The sequence below is a fragment of the Callorhinus ursinus genome, unplaced genomic scaffold (genome assembly GCF_003265705.2).
Source record: "Callorhinus ursinus isolate GAN/ISIS: 27379988/994484 unplaced genomic scaffold, GSC_fseal_2.0 scaffold2, whole genome shotgun sequence".
In the NCBI taxonomy this organism is placed as follows: domain Eukaryota; kingdom Metazoa; phylum Chordata; class Mammalia; order Carnivora; family Otariidae; genus Callorhinus; species Callorhinus ursinus.
In genome coordinates this window covers 5,645,319-5,664,491 of record NW_027397064.1, presented here as the reverse complement: position 1 = coordinate 5,664,491, position 19,173 = coordinate 5,645,319, and the positions used below count along the sequence as shown (strand labels likewise).

Genomic DNA, 19,173 nt, shown 5'->3' with positions numbered 1-19,173 from the left:
TCATATAATTGAATACTATTCAGCAATAAAAACAAATGAGCAGCTACATGCAGCAATGTGGATGAATCTCACAGGATGTTGAACAACAACAACAACAAAAAGCCAGAAACGAGTTCATAGCCTATGATTCTATGTATTTGAAGTTCAGGAGTAGACCAAACTCCTCCATGGTGACAGAAGACAGAATCATGCTTTGGAGTCACTGACGGGGTTGGGGGGCAGGAAGGACCCGGCTGGTGTGCTGGAGATGTTCCATATTGATTCGGGTGATATTTGCCCTGGTGTATACACGCATAAAAGTTCCTCAAGCTGTAAACATAAGATCTGTGCTTTTCACAGTATATATGTTATTCCTCAGAAAATTCACCAAAAAAAAAAAAAAAAGAAAGAAATGAGAGTTTTACGTAAATATAAGTACTAAGAAGAAAGTACGTGATGTGATGGGTAGATGGGAAGCTGGCTGATCAGAGCTGAGACCTGAATGGTGATGAGGAGATAGCCACGTAATGAGCTGAGGAACTGCTTTCTGGGAAATGGGACAGCAAGTGCAAAGGCCCTGAGACAGGACCACGTTTGGTGTGTTGGGGGAACTTATTCAAGACCAGTGGACTGGAACACTGAGCAGGGCCAAGGCAAGCCTTTAAGGTGGCTTTTCTAAGAATGGGGGTGGGGGGTTGGGGGGCACAAAGTGTGTGAGGTAAGGGGTGCTGGCAGTACTTTCTGAGAGATTAGACGAGTGAGGGAGAGAGAAACCTTTGATAACTTTTAATTATGTGGCTAGGACATGTGGAAGGTCAGGGGCTGGGGTTCCACTGACCGAGCAGGACTAGGGAGGCATGGAGTCAAGGTCGGTTTGGACACATTAAATTGGACATACTTTTTAGATACTCATGGAGCTGTTGGGGAGGCCGTGGGTGGTAGGGCTGAAGTTCTGCACCAGACCCGGGCTGGACACAGATGCCAGGAGGACACAGGTGGTGTTTCAAGTCTCAGGCATCTGGGAGAACAGAGAGCAAGAAGAAGAAACAGGGCATTTAATGACATGAGCTTTTCTGGAAATAGAGCTGCTGAGGGTTTGGACTGAAACTGCTTTAAAAGTGCTTCTGTTATTAACAAGGTCTGTTGAGTATTGTCTCCCCACCAGGCATCGGGAGCCCCAAAGTGAGCAGACTGTGCAGTGCTGACTGCCTGGGCTTCAGTCTCTTGAGCCAGGGCCATAGGTACTAAAATGCAGACCCCTGGGCCTACCCATGACCCTCGGATACAGAGTGCTGGAGGCATCTGTATTTTCCAAGTTCCCTGCGTGAGTCTTTTTGCACATTGAAGTTTGAGAATCTTACTTCCAGTGGCTGAGGAGTGTGTGTTTGCGGGGGGCGGGGTAGAGACAGAGAGAGAGTGAGGGCTGGGGGCAGGGAGAGAGGGAAAGAGCAATTTCCTCTTTATTCCCTCTCTGAGGGTGGGGCTACTTTGGAGTTAGGAAAGCAGTCTGTTCTGTAAGCTCTACTGTGTGTGTGTGTGTGTGTGCGCGCGCGTGCGCGTGCTTATGTGTGGGGGGCGGGCACGGTGTCCCAGGAGGACAGAGTTTGCATTGATGAAAACCCTTCCCAGCCCTTTGATACCTCTTTCCCACCGCTCTGAAGTTAACTAGCTCAGTCCTCGGTGCATCCCGCTCTCCAGCCGCGCTCCCTCACTGGCCAGGATGGCATTCCGTGCGGCCCTGCGCATGGCACTGCTGCTCCTTTCCGGGGCCCTGGCCCCTGCAGTGCTCACAGGTAAGCGTGCTCCCTTGACTGCTGCCACCAGCCGCCCAGGGCCAGGAAGCACCTTGTGGCCCACTGGGTAGAAGCCCTTCCCAGGAGATGGCCGCCGTTTGGGGTGATTCTGCGGAGGGCTCCTATGAGATCAGCTGCCAGGAGCCGAGTCGATGTCCTGGGAATTGCTAGCCGTGGGGACGATGGCCCCTGAAGCAGGGGGGTGATGTAGGGAGCAGGGCCAGGGATGTTAGCTGCCTGGGGGACACGGGGCTTACCCCAGCATGCTAAAATCTGAAGGCTTCCAGATCTGGGAGTCAGGAGGGGGCACTAGGCCTAGGGCAAACAGCTGAGGGACCAGAGGCCCTGGGCTCCTAGACAGAAAGCCCCAGAGCCCTGCTGTTTCACTTTTTAACCCTGTAAGCCCTTCTGTGCTGGCTTTCTGAAATGACCTTCCAGAGTGAGTACCCAAGTACTATGTTCCCAGCCCAGGAAGAATTCCAGAAAGAGCAGCACAGGGCCTGAGACTCCTTAGCAAAACCGTGATGAGGACACTGGACTTAGCCTCAGTACTGATGTCGAAATGGCTGGGTCTGGGGTCCAGTGAGAAGGAAGGTCCCAATAGGCTCAGGATGGCAGGCTCCCTGGACCTCAGCCCCAGGCCTGGGCATAGCTCTAGGGCCCTCTGCTGGGAGGGGTTGGCCCAGGCCAGCTTCAAAGCCTGAGAGAGAAAAAGCACAGACAGGTCGTGGATGGTCTTTCTCCAGAAGAAAGCAGTCTCTGTTGGCTGTGAGGTGGGCTGTAGGAGAAGTATTTCAGGGCCCCTGTGGGTGGGGGGGGGGGGGGGGGTCCTGGGGCTGGAGAGAGGTGTGGGTGGGGAGACCCCTGGAGACCTTCTCTGCAGCATGGGCTTTGGGGGAATGTCTGTGGATCTGTAGGGGTGGCAACTGGATGCCAGCCACCTGAGCATGGCCCTGGGGAGAGTTGCTGGGGGTGTGAGGCCTGGTGGGACAGCCACACAGGCACAAACACCAGGAAGAAACGGGGGGCGGTGAGTTGCTTGCGGGTGTGCAAGCCCCTCTAGGCGCCCTGGGAAGAAGGCTGGCTTTGCTCCTCTGTCTGCTAACCGCGTCTCAGCCTCTCTGTACCTCTCCTCATCTGTATCATGGTGATAACCACAGTCAGTAGCTCTGCCTCCCTTGTGGGGGACTGTGGGCCTACCAAATTCAGACACATGAGCTTTCAGGGTGGGGCGGGCATCCTGGAGCGCTCAGTAAATGTTGGGGGAACGTGAATAAATGTCCCCAGCCCCTCTGGGTGCAGGGTGGTCTTGGGACAGAACCACCTCTCCATATAGGCTGGGAAAGTGCCCAGCCTCCCTTTAGGTGGGAGATGTGCCAGCTGGGCAAGACGAGGGGCTGGTGGGATGCCCCAGGAATTGGGAAAGTGACCTGAGTATCGGGTGGCATCTTCTATGGACTAGATCTTGGGACTGTGGTCCTTGCAGATCCCCCACACCCCACCCTACGCCCCACTCCACCCCTGCCTGGTGGTCAAAGTGGGTAGAGGTGAAGGTGCTGGCGCCTGGCTGCCCAGGTCCTGGGGCCGCCTGGAGAGCTCTGTGCAGTTTCTCGTTCCCTGAGTAGCCAGCTCGTCCAGCCCAGGATGCTGGCCAGAGGCCTGGATCAGACTGTGCATACACAGCCTGGGTGGGTGGGCTTTGTCCGCTGCCACAGGAATGTTTGGGGACGTGTTTGGCGCCTCTAGGACCTCACCTGGACTCACCTCCCTCCATGTGTCCTACCGAGAACAGGCAGGTCAACTCCACCCCGGAGTCTTTGGGGTTTTGGCTGGCTGTGGTTCTTCCTGCCGTTCTGGGAGGGAGGATGTTTGGGAGGCCCTCAGCCACCCCACTCTGGGCTAGAAGCTCTGAGCAGGTGTGTAGAAGGTCTAGCAGGCCCCCTGCCCTTTGCTTGGTGGGCTGGGGTCCTGTAGCAGGCAGGCAGGCAGGCAGGCAGGCAGGGAAGGAGTGGCCCCGTGGCTGAGGTCCAGGCCTGGCCTGCTGCCCTCCCTGTCGGTTGCCTGTGGCTGCAGCTACTGGGGTAGGGGGAGCAGGCCAGGTTGAGCAGGCGGGAGGCCAGGGCAGGGATAAAAAGGCCCTTCATGGCTGGCACAAAGGCAGTCTGTGAGCACGGGTGCCTGGCCTCGGGGCCCCGCGGTCAGAGGGAGTGTTAAACAAACCTATTTACTGAAAGGCAGGGTGGCTGGAGGCGGCGGGGCTGGGGAAGAGCCCACTGTGCCTGGGCCTGTGGCAGTGTCACGGGCCCTCCACTTCTCCTGGTTTGCTTGGTCAGAGTCGCAGGATGTTGCTAACTCTGGTCCTCTAAGTTTAGGTCTATCACAGGCCCTCCTTGGTCCTACCCGCCTCTCTGTCCGCACCCAACATCCCCCTTGGGGCTCACAGCTCACCGTCCATGCCCGTGGGCTCCATCCTCCCTGACTTTGCTTGTGCTGCTCCCTCTGCCTGGCTTTCTTTCCTTCCCTCATCTTCACTCCTGCTCAGACGGGCCCTCCTGCTGGCAAATTCCCTGACAACTGCTTCTGTTTAGGGCTCCCCAAGGCAGATTTTGGGGGGAAAGTGGGTTATTGCCTTTAAACTTTGTTTTCCCCTTTTATTACAGCAAATTGAGAAAATACAGAGACATGTAGATGAGGATAAGAAAAGGCTTTGGCCTCTTCCTGGCACCTGCACCTCCTTTGCTGGAAGGCTGGTGGCTGAGTCCAGGCTGCAGTTCGGGGCTGCATAAGCTGCAGGGAGCTGGCAGGCCTTTGGGGCCCTGGCTGTTTGGGTGCAGATGAGGCCTTGGGGGTCTCCCGTGATGGTCAGCTGCAGCAGATTGCACAGCACACAGATCCAGCTGGCCTGTGTCCGGCTGGAGAGGCCCTGGGGCCGAGGCAGCAGCTCACGGTGGCAGTGACAGCACAGTTACTACTTGTGGGCCGAGAGAGACATGGGCCAACTTCCATTTCACAGGTTGGGAAATGAAGTCGGGGAGGGTGGGAGCGAAGTCAGTCTGCTGGGGTCCCAGGGTGACAGCGTGACAGAGCCAGGCTTTGGACCCAGCTGTGTTGATTTGGAAGCCTGTAGGTTCGGCCCCTCAAGCTTTAGGGACTGGTTGAGTGTTGGAGGAGGGTTAGAGGTGGGCACACACAGCAGGGATGAGGTGGCCTGAGCCACTGTGTCTGGCAGGGACGATCCAGGCTTCTGTGGGGAGCAGCAGAGTAAGGCTGGGTCACGAGGGGGGAGAAGGAGAGAAGGCCTGGGTGCGCCCCCAATTGCCCTGCTCAGAGGGTGGCCCACTCTCCCCGAGAGATGGCTCCTGGGCTCTGGCAAAGGGCAGAGGTAGATGCTTACCTGGGCCCTGCTTGCTGCAGGCAGCTGATTCCCCAAATGCTACCCAGGTTGGCTGGCTCTGGTACCCAGTAGCCCTGTGGTGGCCTCCCTGCCGTGGGTGTATGGGGAGCAAGTGGGGGCCAGTGGCGTGTCCATTTATCTGGGAAGACAGGCGGCAGTCTGTGAGCCCCAGACCGCAGGGCCCAGTAGTGGACATACTCAGGCTTTTTCTCTGGCTCAGCCCCTGGGAGCCTGAGGCAGGCATGTCTGGGGCCTGGCACTTTCCATAGCAGCTATGAGGCTTGCAGACCCCTGCCTTCCCAGGCAGGGACAACAGAGGACAGGGTGGTCTTCGCAGTTGGTGGGGGGCCAGGGTGGCCCCCAGACACCAACCTTTTGGTTCAGCTTCAGGCCCTACTAGCGGAAAGCTTCCCCCACACTGTGTGCCAGGGACCTTTTGCCCGTGGGAGGCCTCCTTGCCAGGTCTGTTTTCTGAAAAGGGATGCCAGCTGGGGTAACCCTTGGGAAATAGGACAGGGGTCCCTGCCTGCAAGCTGAGCCTCAGAACTGATCCAGCCCAGGCCTGGGAGAGGCTGCAGGGGCAGGGCCTGGGGAGTCCTGGAGAGTTTGATTGGGAAGAGATTCTAAGTTTACATCGAAGTTGCAAAAATAATCCGGTAACTCCAGCAGGCTCTTAGATTCACCTTTGCCATATTTGCTCTTCTTCCTCTCTCTGTCTCCCCATTTGACCCATCTGAATGTTGACCACTTGAGAGTAAGTTGTAGACCTCATGCCTTTTGGCCCCTAAGTGCTTCTAAGAACAAGGATATTTACATAACCATTCAGTTATCCAAATGAGGACATGGACATCGATATAGTACTGTTATCTAAGCTACATATTCATACTTCCCCAGTAAACCCCGTAGCGCCCCCCAGCCCCCATCCAGGAATACATGCTGCCTTCAACCTCCTCGGTCTCTAATCCGAAACAGTTCCTCAGCGTTTCTTTGTCTTTCTTGACCTGGATGTTTTTGAAAGCACAGAGTTATTTTAAGACTGACCCTGAATTTGGGTTTAGCTGATGTTTCCTTGTGATTTGCCCCAGGTGGGCGCTGTTAGCAGGAAAGACCAGAAGTCCCTTTGTGTCTTCCCAGAACAGCCCCTCTCTGGAAGCCGGCAAGTCCGAAAGCAGCTTGGCTCTGGCTTGTCTGGGCCAGAGGGAGCTCTCAGGGGTGAAGCCTGTGGAGGGAAATGTGCCCCAGGCACCTGTAGGCAGGCTGGCTAGAGCTGCAGGAACGACACAACTTCCCTGGCGGTTTCTGGGGAAGTGTATCCTGCTACTTCATCGTCTGGGGGCTTTAGAGTCCCAGCAGCACTCGTGTGTGTGTGTCCCCGCCAAGTGTGTGTGTGTGTGTGTGTGTGTGTGTGTGTGTGTGTGTGGTGTGTGTGTGTGTGTGTGTGGTGTGTGTGTGTGTGTGTGTGTGTGTCCCCGCCAAGCCTTGGTTTTCTCAACTCTGAGGCAGGGATACAAGAGTTCCTAGCAGCTGGAGCCAACAAGATGGTGTGTCGTGATGCCCGCTGAGCCCATTCTAGGGACTGCGTGGGGCCTGAGCATCCTCGGATCACAACTGAGATTAGGCACTGGGGAGCCCTGACCCTGCTAAAGCCAATGGCCAGGGCCGGGGGCGGTGAGGGGTAGCCTGGAGACTGTCTGCCATTCTGGTCTTGAACTTTAACTGGGTGGCTGGGACCTCCTGTCTGGGAAGGATGGATGGGTCCAGGGTTGGGGTAGTGCTGTGGGGCTCCTCAGACCAGGATCCTTGGTGGGGAGGGGAGCAGTATGGGGCTGGGGTTACCAACACACAGTCCTCTCAGTCTTAGCCTGCCCCCATTCCCTGAGGCCCCTGGGTACTCCAAACCTTGCTAACTCCCAACCCATGAGCAGAAATGCAGAAAATGCTGCACAGGGACTGATGTGCTCATTGAGCCCCAGCTTGTGGCGGCGGGGCGGGGGGGGGGGCATCGTCCCTTTCTTGGGGCTTCCCTTAGCACTGACCGCAGACACCCTTGCCCATCCCTCTGGCCCTGTTCCGTCTGGAAGCAGCAATATGCTGGCATCAGTTTCTTAGGATATAGAGTCCCCTTGGGGTTTAAGCCTCAGAACATGGATTATGTGTGGGTGCTGGACCCCATGTCCTGGGGGCTGTGTGGCTCTGCCCAGATTAAGCCAAAGGAGGGGGGGCAAAGGAGGAGTTTGCCTCTCCTCCCCACCTCCTTCATGGGAGTAGTCCCTTCATGGGGCTCTGGGTAGGCAGGGACCCTGGTTCCCGAAGGGAGAGTTTGCCTCACCTTCCTGGCCTCTTCTGCAGGGTGAAGGCTGACCTGCCTGCCTTGCAGGGGGAGGGGTCTCTGACAGGCGTCAGGCATCTCACCCAGGCTTGCAGAGCCCAGCAGTTCAGATGAGGGACGGCGGGCCGGGCCGGAGTGAAGTGCCCTGCCCCTGCAGTCCCGAAGCTCTGTCGCCAGCGCAGGGTCCTCACAGCTGTTTACTAGGAGAACCTGTTGGTCTCCACCCGCCCCCCATCAGTCTGTCTTCACCGGGCTCGGGAGCAGCCTGGCCACAGTAGATACCCTGGAGCGCCTGGGAAACGGGAGGCCTGGTACAGTGCTGACCCCATAGTCCCGCAGCCGGTTAACCGCGGGGCCCACGTCCCTGTCGGCCCTGCGGCCTACGCCCCAGCGCCTGTCCTTGGCCTTGCAGCCGAGGGCCCGCAGGAGCCCGCGCCCACCCTGTGGAACGAGCCCGCCGAGCTGCCGTCGGGAGAGGGCCCCGTGGAGAGCACCAGCCCCGCCCGGGAGCCCGCGGCCACCGGCCCCCCGGCCCCCACCGCCGCGCCGAGCCCCGAGGACAGCACGGCGCGGGAGCGTCTGGACCAGGGCGGCGGTACGCGCGGGCCGGCCGGGCGGGGGGCGGGGGCGCGGGGCGGGCGGGCGGGGGTCGCGGGGCTGACCGGCCCTCCGTCCTCCGCAGGCTCGCTGGGGCCCGGCGCCATCGCGGCCATCGTCATCGCCGCCCTGCTGGCCACCTGCGTGGTGCTGGCGCTCGTGGTCGTCGCGCTGAGAAAGTTTTCCGCCTCCTGAAGCGAATAAAGGGGCCGCGCCCCCACCGCGGCGCGACTCGGCTGCACCCCCGGTGGCGCCCCCGTGTCTCGAGTGTGTCCGCGCGTGCGTGTGTGGGCGAGCGGGGCGGGCGACATCGCAACACGTGCGCGCGGGGGCGCCAGCGGGAGCCGCGAGTGCGCGCGGGGTCCCCCCCGCACGGCAGCCCACGCCCCCGTCCCCGAAGTGCCCAGGGCCCGCCCCCTGCGCTCGGGCGCAGACTAACGCGCGGCCGCGCGAGCGCAGGAGAGGCGGGCCGAGCCGTGGGGGCTCCCAACGAGAGCCTGCGTTATTTGCGGCGCGGGGGAGGTTTAGGGGGGCGGAGGCGTCTTTGACTTGGTCAGCCAGGCCCCATCTGCGGGCTCGCAGCGCCAGACCCGTCTCTCCAGCAACTCCGGGAACCCCTCCACCCCAGGGAGCCCCAGGAGCAACCGGACCACAGTCCCAGGCAGCCTCCCTTCAACCCCGCGTTTGGCCCTGGCTCTCCCTTCTAGGTCATGTCGTTTTGCACACTTCCCGGGAAGCCTAGCTTTTATGATTGAGAGAGAGAGATTTAAAATAGGGGCTGAGCTGCTCAGGGCATGGCAGGGAAGAAGCCTGAACTGCGTCCCTTTGGAGTGGAAAAGAAGACTGGAGACCTGGAGGAGGGACTGTCTGCACACCCCGTGATGGTTTGATACCCTGGGCCTAGGTGTGGGTGCCGGTGGAGGGAAGCTGTTCTTCTTTCACTGTTTCTAGCAACTCTTTTGGCCTCCTTAGCTTCCCTGAGTGCCTGACCACTCCTGCTCCAGCTAAGACCAGTTCTCTCCTCCTGCATTCTCCAGATGAGCCCCAAACACATGAGCTTTATAAGTTTCCACTTAGGAAGGACTGTTCTAAAACTGACCAGTTCTCATGAAGCTGTTTAAATTATTTCATTCCACATAACCTCTGCTAACCAAAGCCCTAGTTAGAGCAGGTGATCCAAATCAGCATGCTGTTTACCAGCTTCAAGAAGATAAACTGGACAAGGGCCAGGACCAGTGGTCACCCCCTCCCCTTTGTCCCAGGGTCGTCCCCCCCAACCCCCCAAGAGCAGCTTAGGGCTCAGGAATGGCCCCTCTCCCCCTGCCCCCACTGCTGGGGGACTTAAGTATGGGTACTCCCCGGGGGGTGTATCACAGAGGCCCCATGAGCATCAGCCCCTCACTGTCGAGCCAGAGTGTTGCACATGTATGCATCTTCCAGAAATCCATCCAATTCTCACAGGGTCTCAGGTCTCAAGGATGCCAGGAGTCATGTTGCCTGTGGGAAGACGCTACAAAGTCCCACTTGACCCAAATCCTGGGCTTCTAACGAAAGGCCTGTTCTGGCATGGAGGAAAGAGTGTCCTGGCAGAAAGAGTGTGGTCCCAAGCATGCAAGGCTGGGCAGGGTCAGATTCCAGACCCTCCACACTTCAGGACAGAATCAAGGGTGGGGGTGGGGTATCTGTGAGGGTTACCTGGGCTGGGCAAGGAGCTGCAGTCTTTGGGTAACTTGCTAGCACCAGAAGTGGGATGAAGTGTCCAAGGTAGGAAGGCAGCCCCGGCCCCATGCCTGGTCTTAGATCTCCTGTGGGATCACTGCCCACTGACAACCTCTGTTGCACTGTGGTCTCCCAAACCTGCGTTCTCACTTCCACTGCAGCAGAAGGGTGTCCCCAGCTCCCTCAAAGAGCATCTTCTGTTTCTGGAATCCTTCCACAAGTTGAGGTCCAAATCTTCCACCCTGAGGTCCTAACCCTGGCTTTTTCCTGTCTTGGAAGCCACCTCAACCTCCTCCTTCAGGACATGCTACTCCCTTGGCCTTGCAAGGAGTTCCTCTTTCCCTGCCCAGAACCAAAAGCCTCATTCCTGTGTGCAGCAGAGCAATAAAGAACAGAGCTTCATCTCCGTTATTTTATATATGATGCTTCTTTTAATGCAGCCAAAAATGATATTTGCTTTTCTCGGAACCAAAACCGATACAGGATGCAGTGGCCAATTCATTCCTCACAACACCTGGGCTCCTGAAGGGGCCAGAAGACACAAGTTACATCCAGCTTGTCAGGGAGCCAGAGGTGGCATGGGCCCTCGGCCAAGCTCTGGTAGGCCTGCCATGAAGCAGGGCCTGGCCGTGCAGCCAGGGGCTGGCAGAGGCTTGGGGAGGGGGGAGGACAGAGGCATTTGGTCTCTCGGTCCTTTGAATCGGAGACCAAGGGCTGCTCAACAAGCTCAGGCAAAGGCGGTCCATCTGCACGCCTGGTGGATTCTAATGGCTTCCAGGGTAGAGAAGGACATGTGCAGGGGGTCATGACAATCCTTCCAGCCTGTCCTTGGCCAGGGACACCCCGGGGTGTGGGGCCTCTTCCAGTGCCTGGGAAGGCCCCTGGAGCATGCCAGTCCACTTCCACCCCCTCTAAGAGACAAGAGGAACAGGTGGGAGAATACTGTTTAAAATACCCTTTCTCGTTTATAAATGCAGCAAAGACGTAGGCACCCTTTCTCCAGTTGTCTGCAAGCGAGGGGGCCAAGACACATGAGCACTCAGCACGCGGCAGGGAGGGGGTGGGGGTGGCTCCTGCACAAGGCGCCTGCCTCCCCCCAGAGCCCCTCCACCGTTCCTCGGGGTTTGCCTGCCCGGAGCTGCTCCGGCCCGTCCACCCGCGTCTTTCCGCCAGGCTGGTGACCCGGGCTGGGGGTCATTGCCGATTTCGGCTGCCCAGCTTCCTGCGATCCTTGTTCTGGCTGCGCTGAGGGTCGTCCATCTTGTGGACTCGGAAACATTCCTTGAGGTTCTGGGACCGGATCTTGGGATTCAAGATCTCCTCAGTCATGGAGCTGGGGAACCAGCCTCTCTCCTGGTCATGCAGACGCTCGCCAAAGATCCACCCTGTGTAGGGACGGGTCGGGAAGGGTCAGGCCGTGGGGGTGAGGCTGAGGGCTGAGCCTCCGTCCTGGCCAGGGCTCCCATCTGTGCGGGGAGTAGCGGTGAGGGAGATGCAGGAGCCCCGCTGGCCTTTCCAGAGGGCACCTGCTCAAAGAACTGCTGCTGGAGACGCTTGGATTTTTTTCTCCCCAGGAGCTGGGAAAGCACTGCCCGGACCCCCTCCTGGGGAACGCGGTCCTGGGGCGCCACGGTGTGTCCCAAACGTATTGGCTTTGGAACCCATTCCTGAGCCCCTGGCAACTGTCTGCCTCTCAGCATGAAGCCAGGAGACTTGCCCAAGGCCGCCCCCAAAAGGGAGACGTATCCAAGCTGACCACTTGGGAGTCTGGAATGCCACCATCACCCTCTTGCCGGGCAGCCTGTCTCTGAGCCTCAGCCTCGTGATGTCTGCTTCTGCCCATGGGGCTCAGGCACCCCCCCCCATCCCTCAGACCGGTGCAGAGTCCTGGGGGTGGGGAAGGGGTGGCACGAGTGGGAGAGGCACCCAGCCCCAGGCCTCACCGTCTTCGGTCTTTTCCAGGATGTTCAGGATGTCGGCCAGGTCCAGTGTCAGCTCATCCGGCTGCTGGGCCACATACGGGTGCACACACTGCACCTGGGGGCAGTCTGAAGGCAGGAGAGAGGGAGGTGGCACGTCCTCATCCCCCCGTCGCCCGTCCTGCTCCGGACCCGGCAAGCCCTGGACACCCCCGGCCAGCAGGGCAGGCACGCCTAACAGAGCAGTGCAGACTCCCCCAGCAACTGGAAAGGGCCTGTTCGAGGGAGAAGGGGGTGTGGCTCCAGAGCGAACGTGGTTGAAAAACAGCCAGGGGCTCTGAAGAAAAACGATCTATGCATAAAGGGATGAAGAGGCCAGGAGGGGCTTATGTCGGACTTCAGAGGGCACTTCTCCGACGGGGATGTGGTGCTGGGAGCAGCTGTGGGAGGGCCAGGACTTGGAAAGCACAGGCAAGCCTAGCAGCCTCTCTCGGAGGCAGGTGGGCCGGCACCCTTTAATAGTTTGTAAGGTTCTCAGACAGCTGGCAACCCCAAAGGAACACTGGCGTTTGCCTTCTGGGCCCAAATTCCTCTTGGTTTCCTTGTGGGACCTGTCACTTAAGACCCAGTGACTTATTTCATTATTAAGCATCCACGTGTTTGTGAAGCTGTTACACCGATGTTGTCCCTCTGGGTTGGTTCAAGGCCCCTCGGGCAGGGGAAGCCACGTGGCCTCTGGGACAGCCGGCTCGTAGGCACTGCCCCATCAGAACGCAGAGAGCCCCGCCCCGCCCCCGCCGCGCCCCCCCCCCCGCCCCCGCAGACGGCCTCCTCCTCTCTGAGGGCACCTACCCAGCAGCCGGGAAGTGAAGGAAACAAACTTGGTTCTCCGGTTGGGGGCCAGTGAGGTCATCCAACGCTTCATCTCACTCCTGGGACATGGAGGAGGACGCTGCCGAAACCACAGAGCAACCCCCCCCCCGCCCCCCGCCCCGGCGTGGTGCCAGGCATCCCACAAGGCCACAGCAGGACAGCTGGGGGGGGAGCCCAGAATCCAGGGGAGAGGCATGGGGAACCCTACAGAATCTCCCTGACACGCGTGAAGGTCAGCTGGTGAGGGAGAGCCCCTCGCCCCCGCCAGACACCCCCAACAGCCCTGAAGCCGCAGGCTCTCAGACATGGAACCGGGGAAGGCTGTCGTTGTCCTCATCTGGGTGGTAGGAACTGGACCTAGATGGGGGGCGTGACCTTTGAGCTCCGTCCAGTGGGGACAAGTGCAGGGCATCACACGGGGCTCACAGAACCTCTGTCCACACTGACCTTGGCTGTCCCTCCCAGAGCCCTGGGGCTGCAGGGCAGGTGGCCTGGCTGCTCAGAGGGGTGAAAAGATGGCCCTGGGACCACCCAGGGATGTGGGGCACTGGTCAGCGTGGCCCCAAGGGCTCTACATCTCATCAGAAAGGAGAGGCCCTTCCAAAGCCCAAGACCCAGAGGGGACACATGCAGACACACACACCCCAGTTGATGGCAGCCCCAGGCGTGTGCCGAGCCCCGGAGCCTTGCTCCACCTGGGAAGGAGGCTCGGAGGCACCTTGGGCGTCAGGGGCAGGGCCGGCGGTGCGGGGCACTCACTGAGAAGACGCTTTCAGCATGTAGGTGGCCTCCCGGTCGTCTGCGTTCTCCAGCAGCCGCAGGATGAACACGTTCGCCAGCGTCTGGCCCTGGTCCTCCAGTTCCTCCACGCGGAGGAGTCCCCGTGGGGCCGAGTCAAACACTTGGTACTTGTCTCTGGGGGGACCCGGGATGGCAGGGTGGGTGTGTTGGTCCCAAGGAGGCCCCAGGCTCTCCCAGTCTTGCTGGCCCTCCTGTTCTGGCCACTCCTCACCTCCTCCTGGAAGCCCCCCACCTGAACACCGGTCCCCCCGGCCCCTCAGACTGCCGCCTCCCACGGTGACCAAGGGGTTAGACTGACGCAAGCCCCCAGGGCAGCCCCCGCTCACCCGGGGATCTGCCGGCAGATCACCAGCAGGTCGTTGAAGAGGAAGAGGTAAATTTCCCGGAAGAGTTTCTTGGTCCGCAGGGTTCGGGATGTCTTGGGGCCTGACATCTGCTGCAGCTCACCCTGCTTCAGCAGCCAGCGGGAGTGGGAGATGATCGGCACCGACTGGCCGGGCGGGGGTGGGGGTGGGGGGGGGACGGCGTCAGGCCGGTGGCGTCCCTCCACGCCCCTGCCTCCCTCCCGAGGCTCCCCTGGCCTCACTGGAGTGCTAACTGGAGGAACAGCATTGGGGGGCCGCACGGGGGGATGGAGCAGTGCCAGGCGAATGCGGAAGGGCGTGTGCACGCGCGCGCGTGCATGAGGGTGCACACTCCCATGTACACGGGCATGTGTGTGGCTGGGTGGATTTGCGCCTGGGTGCAGCTGTGTGTTTGTCTGCCGTGTATGAGCTTGTTTCTAAGCGTGTCTATGTGGACTTGTGTCTACACGGGTGTGTGTGTGTGTGTGTATGTGGCGGCACCTGAAGAATCAGAGGGGGAGCCAAGTTCACAGGGGAGAGGAGAAAACCTGGTGCCATGCGACAAGCAAGCCAAGTCTGCAGGCACCCGCTGCGTGGCTCAGGGGGAGGCTCCTGGCACCCAGTGGTTGGCGCAGCAGGTGGAGACATGGGGGGAGCCCAGAAGGCCACAGCTGGGGGCTCAGTTCCTAAACACAGCCGGACCTCAGGGACCCTCAGTGGGCCCAGTGTGCTCATGTCACCAGAAACCAGGCCCCAGGGACCCTTCAGGCTCACTGATGCCTGAAGCTTGACATAAAGTCGGGGGAGGTTGGTCAGTGCTGTCAGATTTTCAGTCCCCCCCGCCCCCCATGTAAGAATCCCTGGAACGGTCCTTGTCACATGCTTCACGTCAACTGCTCAAGGTCACACAGCCAAGAAACGAGAGCAGGCAGCTCCAGGGTCCTTGCACACTCAGAAGATAAGCAGAGGCCAATGTGACGGCGTGGTCACGGCAGCAGGGGCGGGGGGGGGCACAGGCAGGGGCAGCGAGGGGTGCCAGGAGAGATGTCAACGAAGGTGCCACTGCACTGAGACGCAAGGGTGGCCGATCACGGAACTCGACCAGGGACAGAGATGCCCCCGGCCAGCCCAGCTGGGCTGGGGACACATGGATGGGCGCAGGCTCACCTTGATCTTAAACTCCATCTTCTTCTGAATGCTGATCATCTGCTCTGTGCGGCTCATCTTCCTGACACCCTCGTTGCACGCTTTTACCACCTGGCATAAGAGGGGAGAACACGTGAGGCCAGAGGCACCCAGCTGTTCCCGGCCACCGCCTCCGTCCACTCAGGCCCCAGAGTGCGCGGACACCGTCTGCAGGGAGACTGGCTGGCCTGCTCTTCGCTACGGCCCTCCATTCTGGGGGAGATCATTAAAAATTGCAATAATTTTACATGCACTAAACTGGAGAGCAAAGCAGCTTGGAAACCACAATCGCTTTTTGCAAAGATTACAGTGGGATGAGCAGGTGTGCGAGGGCGGCACCTGCGTACGCCACCAGCGAGGTGCACGCGACTGGCTGTCTTCACCCTCTGCCTTTTACTTCTGGGCACTTGCTCAGTTCTTTTTTTTTTTTTTTGTATTGAACATGAATTACTTTTATAAACTAAAAAAAATCCACCTTTATTTTTTATGGATTTTATTTTTTAAGTAATCTCTACACCCAAGAAGGGGCTCAAACCCACAACCCCGAGATCAAGAATCGCATGCTCTACCGACTGAGCTGGCCAGGTGCCCCTAAAAATCCACCTCTGTTAAGAAAAAGGTAAGCTATGAGAAGCGCAAGTGTAGCTTTCATTGGACAAGAAAGAAAGGGAGGTGACAGCAGAGAAGAACTTAAGAAACAGAGCCTGGCCCCCCGCACACGGGCCTCTCGTGGGTGGAGACGGTCACCGGACTCACCCTCTGGGGCCCAGTGGGGGCTGGGATGAACCCCCGCCTGATCAGGTGGCCAACTGGTAAGGGACAGGGGGGCGGCCGGCCGGGGAGACAACTGTGAGGAGGAGCCCTCATGGCTCCAAGTGGCTTAGAACTGGCATCCGATGGCCGCTGAGGCCCGTCCTTTCACTGAGCTGCCGCCTCTGGTACAAGAAGTGGAAAGGGCCCCCCAACCCCAGGCTCTCGCCCGGCACAGTCACGGGCACGACAGAGCGGCCCCTGCCCCTCTGCCAAGAGCTGGCTCGCAGTGAGGACGGACACACATGCCGACCCCTGCACGTCCCCTACTCTGCTGGCGACCCCCAGGAGGAACCACCTCTCCAAGGGTGAGCCATGGACATGGCGTCTTCCGTCTCGGGCAGGAAAAGCCCAGGGCAGACAGGAGGGGAGCAGCCTGGGGCTGGGGAGAGGCGTGGGGAGGAGAGCACAGGGCGGGGCTATGTCGGGGCACAGGAAGAGCCAGATCCAGCCCCCTCCGGCGTCACAGGGGGGAAGACACTGGAAGCAGGCAAGGGCAAGAGTGGGGCCGCCGGTGGGGGGCAGTAGAGGTCACCACGGCTGCGGCCTGGGCCGGCCCTGGCACAGTGACATCTGCTCAGGCCACCCCTGACCTGTTTTGGGAACTCAGTGATTTTTCTTTTCTCTTTTTTTAAAGTGATCTTTACGCCCAACATGGGGCTTGAACTCGTGACCCTGAGCTCAAGAGTCACCTGCTCCCCTGACCAAGCCAGCCAGGCGCCCCTCAATGACCTTTTTCAGTTGCAAAAGCAGATATTAAAAATGAATTTGCAATTTCCAAAGACACAGCGACAGAGGAGGCGGGGGCAGAAGGCAGGTGTCCGGACAAGGAGAACCATTCATTGGGAAGAAAGGAAGGAGGAAGCACAGCTCACCATTTCCAGTTCTTTGTGGGCATCCAAGGCAGTGCACTCACGCTCAGACCTTTCTTCCACTCTTTTCAGAATGTTCTGAGCACAGGAAAATCTGCATTAATTGGATCCTGTGTGGCGTTTCCTCCCCGCCCCGCCCCCATGCGGCAGTGGCACAACGAAGAGCCCAATGGGGCGCAGGAGAACCCACAGGAGGCCCAGGACCGAGCATCCTGACCCACACGGGGGGGGGGGGCCTGGCTCTAAAACCGTGACCACAAGTCAGGTTCCTGCAGAGAGTTAACCATGAAGGCTAAGCTGCAGCCCGAGATCCCCCCGCCCTCCGGGGGCTCAACAAGGAGACCAGAGAGAAGCCAGTGGCCCCATGCTGGCGGGGTGGCCCGCCAGTGAGGTGGCCCCAGAGAGGCGACGGGCATGCTCAGGCCAGCCCTGGCCCCAGGGGGCGCACAACACTCACGGCGGGCATGGGACGGGGGCGGGCTTCCCTGCCCGGCCCCTAGGACTACAGTTTGTAGCCGAGTCTCAGTGACCCTGAGACTTTGTTAATTCTGGTCTTACTGATGAAAATGCTTTTTTCCCAACTGTTTGATTCTCATGAATTAACAAAATGAGGCTTTTGATCACCTTTGCCTCAGACTCGCTTCCTCGGAACACTTCCCTGACGGCCCCAGGCCGCCACCGGCCTCCCCTCGCCCCCATGCTTCCTCAACACATTAAGCTAGGTCTTGATCTTACTTTTGTTGGTTTTCATTGTATAAAAATTAAGATTTTTATATATCCATATATGCACTTTTCCTATGATTTCTTAAATGCTCCCCCCTGTCTTCTGTTTCAGTTTTTCCAAGTTAAAAAAAAAAAAACAACACACATCCCTTCATTGACCGGTGTCCTGTGACTTGGGTTCGTGCTCCCTGAGTTCTCGAAGAGCGCCCTCCCGGGCTGTCCAGGGGGTGGGGGTTGCTTCCTCTGACGCCCCTCTCTTTGGTCTCAGGCCTCTGGGCCCGGTACCCCCCTCCCCTACTGGGACCTCTCCTCCTTACTCTGCTGCCAGGGATTAGCTAGCTGCCCCAGGACTTTGGCCTCCCCCCAACGACCTCTGAGCTCCCCTAACTGTGGCTCCCAGGTCACCCTGTCAGCTCATCGCCCAAAGAGCCACGGCCAGATCCACACCATCCACTCCCTCTGCCAGGTGGACCCAACCCCCAGCCCCTTAGCCTGTGGCAGGCACGAGATCCCCTTTCAGGAAATGTCCCCCTCTCCAGGCTTCCCTGGCCCCAGCCCTCCTGGGCTTCCTCCTTCCCCCTACCCCTCCTTGGGCACTGTGTCCCAGGGCTGGGTCTTGGGAGCCCTTTCTCTCCTTCCTTGATGGTCTCTTTCACTAAATGCCACTTGGATGCCGAGAGGCCCCGCGCTGACTTCTCCCTTTAACTCTGCACTTGGAGATTCGCTGGCTCATCATCTCAAGCTCAGCGAGGTCACACGGAACCCTGATGCTCCCCAGCCTGTTTCCCCGCCTCCGTGGGGGCTGCGTCATCCCTCACGCTGCTCCAGCTCAGACTCTTTCTCCCTCTTCCCCGGAGTAGCAAGTGGGCATCTCAATTCTGATTTCCCTCCAGGATCTCCCCTCCTCCCCACCTCCCACCCTCCCCGCCTCTCCCCCAGGCCAAACTGCCTTTCTCCCATAGCTTCCTGACCGGTTCTCCCATTTGCCCTCCTGCTTTCCTGCCCGTCACTCTGCACAGGCAGCGTTGTGTGCGCTCACCGAAGGCAGTCCGATCAGGCGACTCCCCATCCTGCTGAAGAATGAAGCCAGCATCTTACCTGGTCCCTCGGGGCCTCAACTGGCCTCACCATGTCTCTGCACTCCTGTCAAATTCTCTCAGCTCACCACTGGCCCTCCCGCCTGTGAACCTGGCGGCCCCAGGGCCTTTGCATAAGCAGTTGCCTGTCACCCGAATGGCTCCTCTCTGTCAGCCAAGTGCTCAGCTCAGATGTCACTTGTCTAAGAATCTTTCTTGACTGCCCCCAACTGGCGGTGGCCAGGCAGTGCGTCCCCCCCCCCCCCCCCCCCCCGGTTTCACTGTCTTCACAGCCATGACCACTTCTCACTTGTGTGTGCTTGTCGATCTCTCTCCCAGACTATGGCTCACCGGGAATAGGGGCTGAGTCCCCCACTGCCTGGCACACAGTAGGAGCTTCATTAGGGTTTGTGGAACAAATGGACTTCCTAGAAAGCTAGCAGAGAGCTGGAACGACCAAAGGAAACGGTCTGCAGCGGGAGAAGCATACGTGAGCCCGGTCTGCACGTCGGGCGGGAGAAGCTGGTACCTGGACCAACAGCTTGAGGCGCGTGATCCTCTGGAAAGGCAGGATGAGGAAGGAAGACAGGGGCAGCCCCCGGCACTTGGGGTCCAGCTCCAGCTGCGCAATCAGCTCCCGAAAGGCTGCCTTCTCCTGGCTGGGGGACACAGACATGAGAGTGGGTCTCTGGCTCACAGGCGGCGTGAATCGGAAGGAACCAGACAGCCCACGGGCACGGAACACACGTTGAGTTCTTG

General features: G+C 59.2%; 2 protein-coding genes across 9 annotated transcripts in view; one reads left to right on the top strand and one right to left on the bottom strand.

Annotated features, from left to right (window-relative positions):
• The first annotated feature begins 899 nt into the window (after positions 1 to 899).
• On the top strand, positions 900 to 8,345 carry SNORC (secondary ossification center associated regulator of chondrocyte maturation). Of its 2 annotated transcripts, XM_025889390.2 has the most exons (4): positions 900 to 1,303; positions 1,641 to 1,772; positions 7,908 to 8,090; positions 8,178 to 8,345. In XM_025889390.2, exons 2-4 carry the CDS (start codon positions 1,700 to 1,702, stop codon positions 8,285 to 8,287), a joined length of 366 nt encoding a protein of 121 aa, XP_025745175.1. In that variant the 5' UTR covers positions 900 to 1,303; positions 1,641 to 1,699; the 3' UTR covers positions 8,288 to 8,345. The 2 variants fall into 2 exon arrangements, with proteins under 2 accessions (XP_025745175.1, XP_073733188.1); XM_073877087.1 differs by lacking the exon at positions 900 to 1,303 and having other exon boundaries at positions 1,560 to 1,772.
• Positions 8,346 to 10,210: 1,865 nt separating this feature from the next.
• The window catches only part of NGEF (neuronal guanine nucleotide exchange factor), a 102,469-nt gene continuing 93,506 nt past the window's right edge, over positions 10,211 to 19,173 (bottom strand). For 6 of the 7 annotated variants that reach the window (XM_073877047.1, XM_073877068.1, XM_025889373.2 and 3 more), the window contains 8 exons: positions 18,944 to 19,073; positions 16,619 to 16,693; positions 14,916 to 15,005; positions 13,731 to 13,894; positions 13,363 to 13,518; positions 12,583 to 12,662; positions 11,755 to 11,859; positions 10,211 to 11,196 (listed from right to left, as the gene is read on the bottom strand). In XM_073877047.1, the coding sequence (XP_073733148.1) occupies positions 11,006 to 11,196; positions 11,755 to 11,859; positions 12,583 to 12,662; positions 13,363 to 13,518; positions 13,731 to 13,894; positions 14,916 to 15,005; positions 16,619 to 16,693; positions 18,944 to 19,073 (991 nt within the window). In that variant the 3' untranslated portion in view covers positions 10,211 to 11,005. The other variant, XM_073877062.1, reaches the window with a different exon arrangement.

Excerpts from the sequence above, each read along its gene's own strand:
- SNORC (XM_025889390.2), top strand. The coding sequence starts at position 1,700 with ATGGCATTCCGTGCGGCCCTGCGCATGGCACTGCTGCTCCTTTCCGGG. Across the intron at positions 1,773-7,907 it reads GGCCCCTGCAGTGCTCACAG|CCGAGGGCCCGCAGGAGCCC; the intron begins GTAAGCGTGCTC and ends TTGGCCTTGCAG. Across the intron at positions 8,091-8,177 it reads GCGTCTGGACCAGGGCGGCG|GCTCGCTGGGGCCCGGCGCC; the intron begins GTACGCGCGGGC and ends CGTCCTCCGCAG.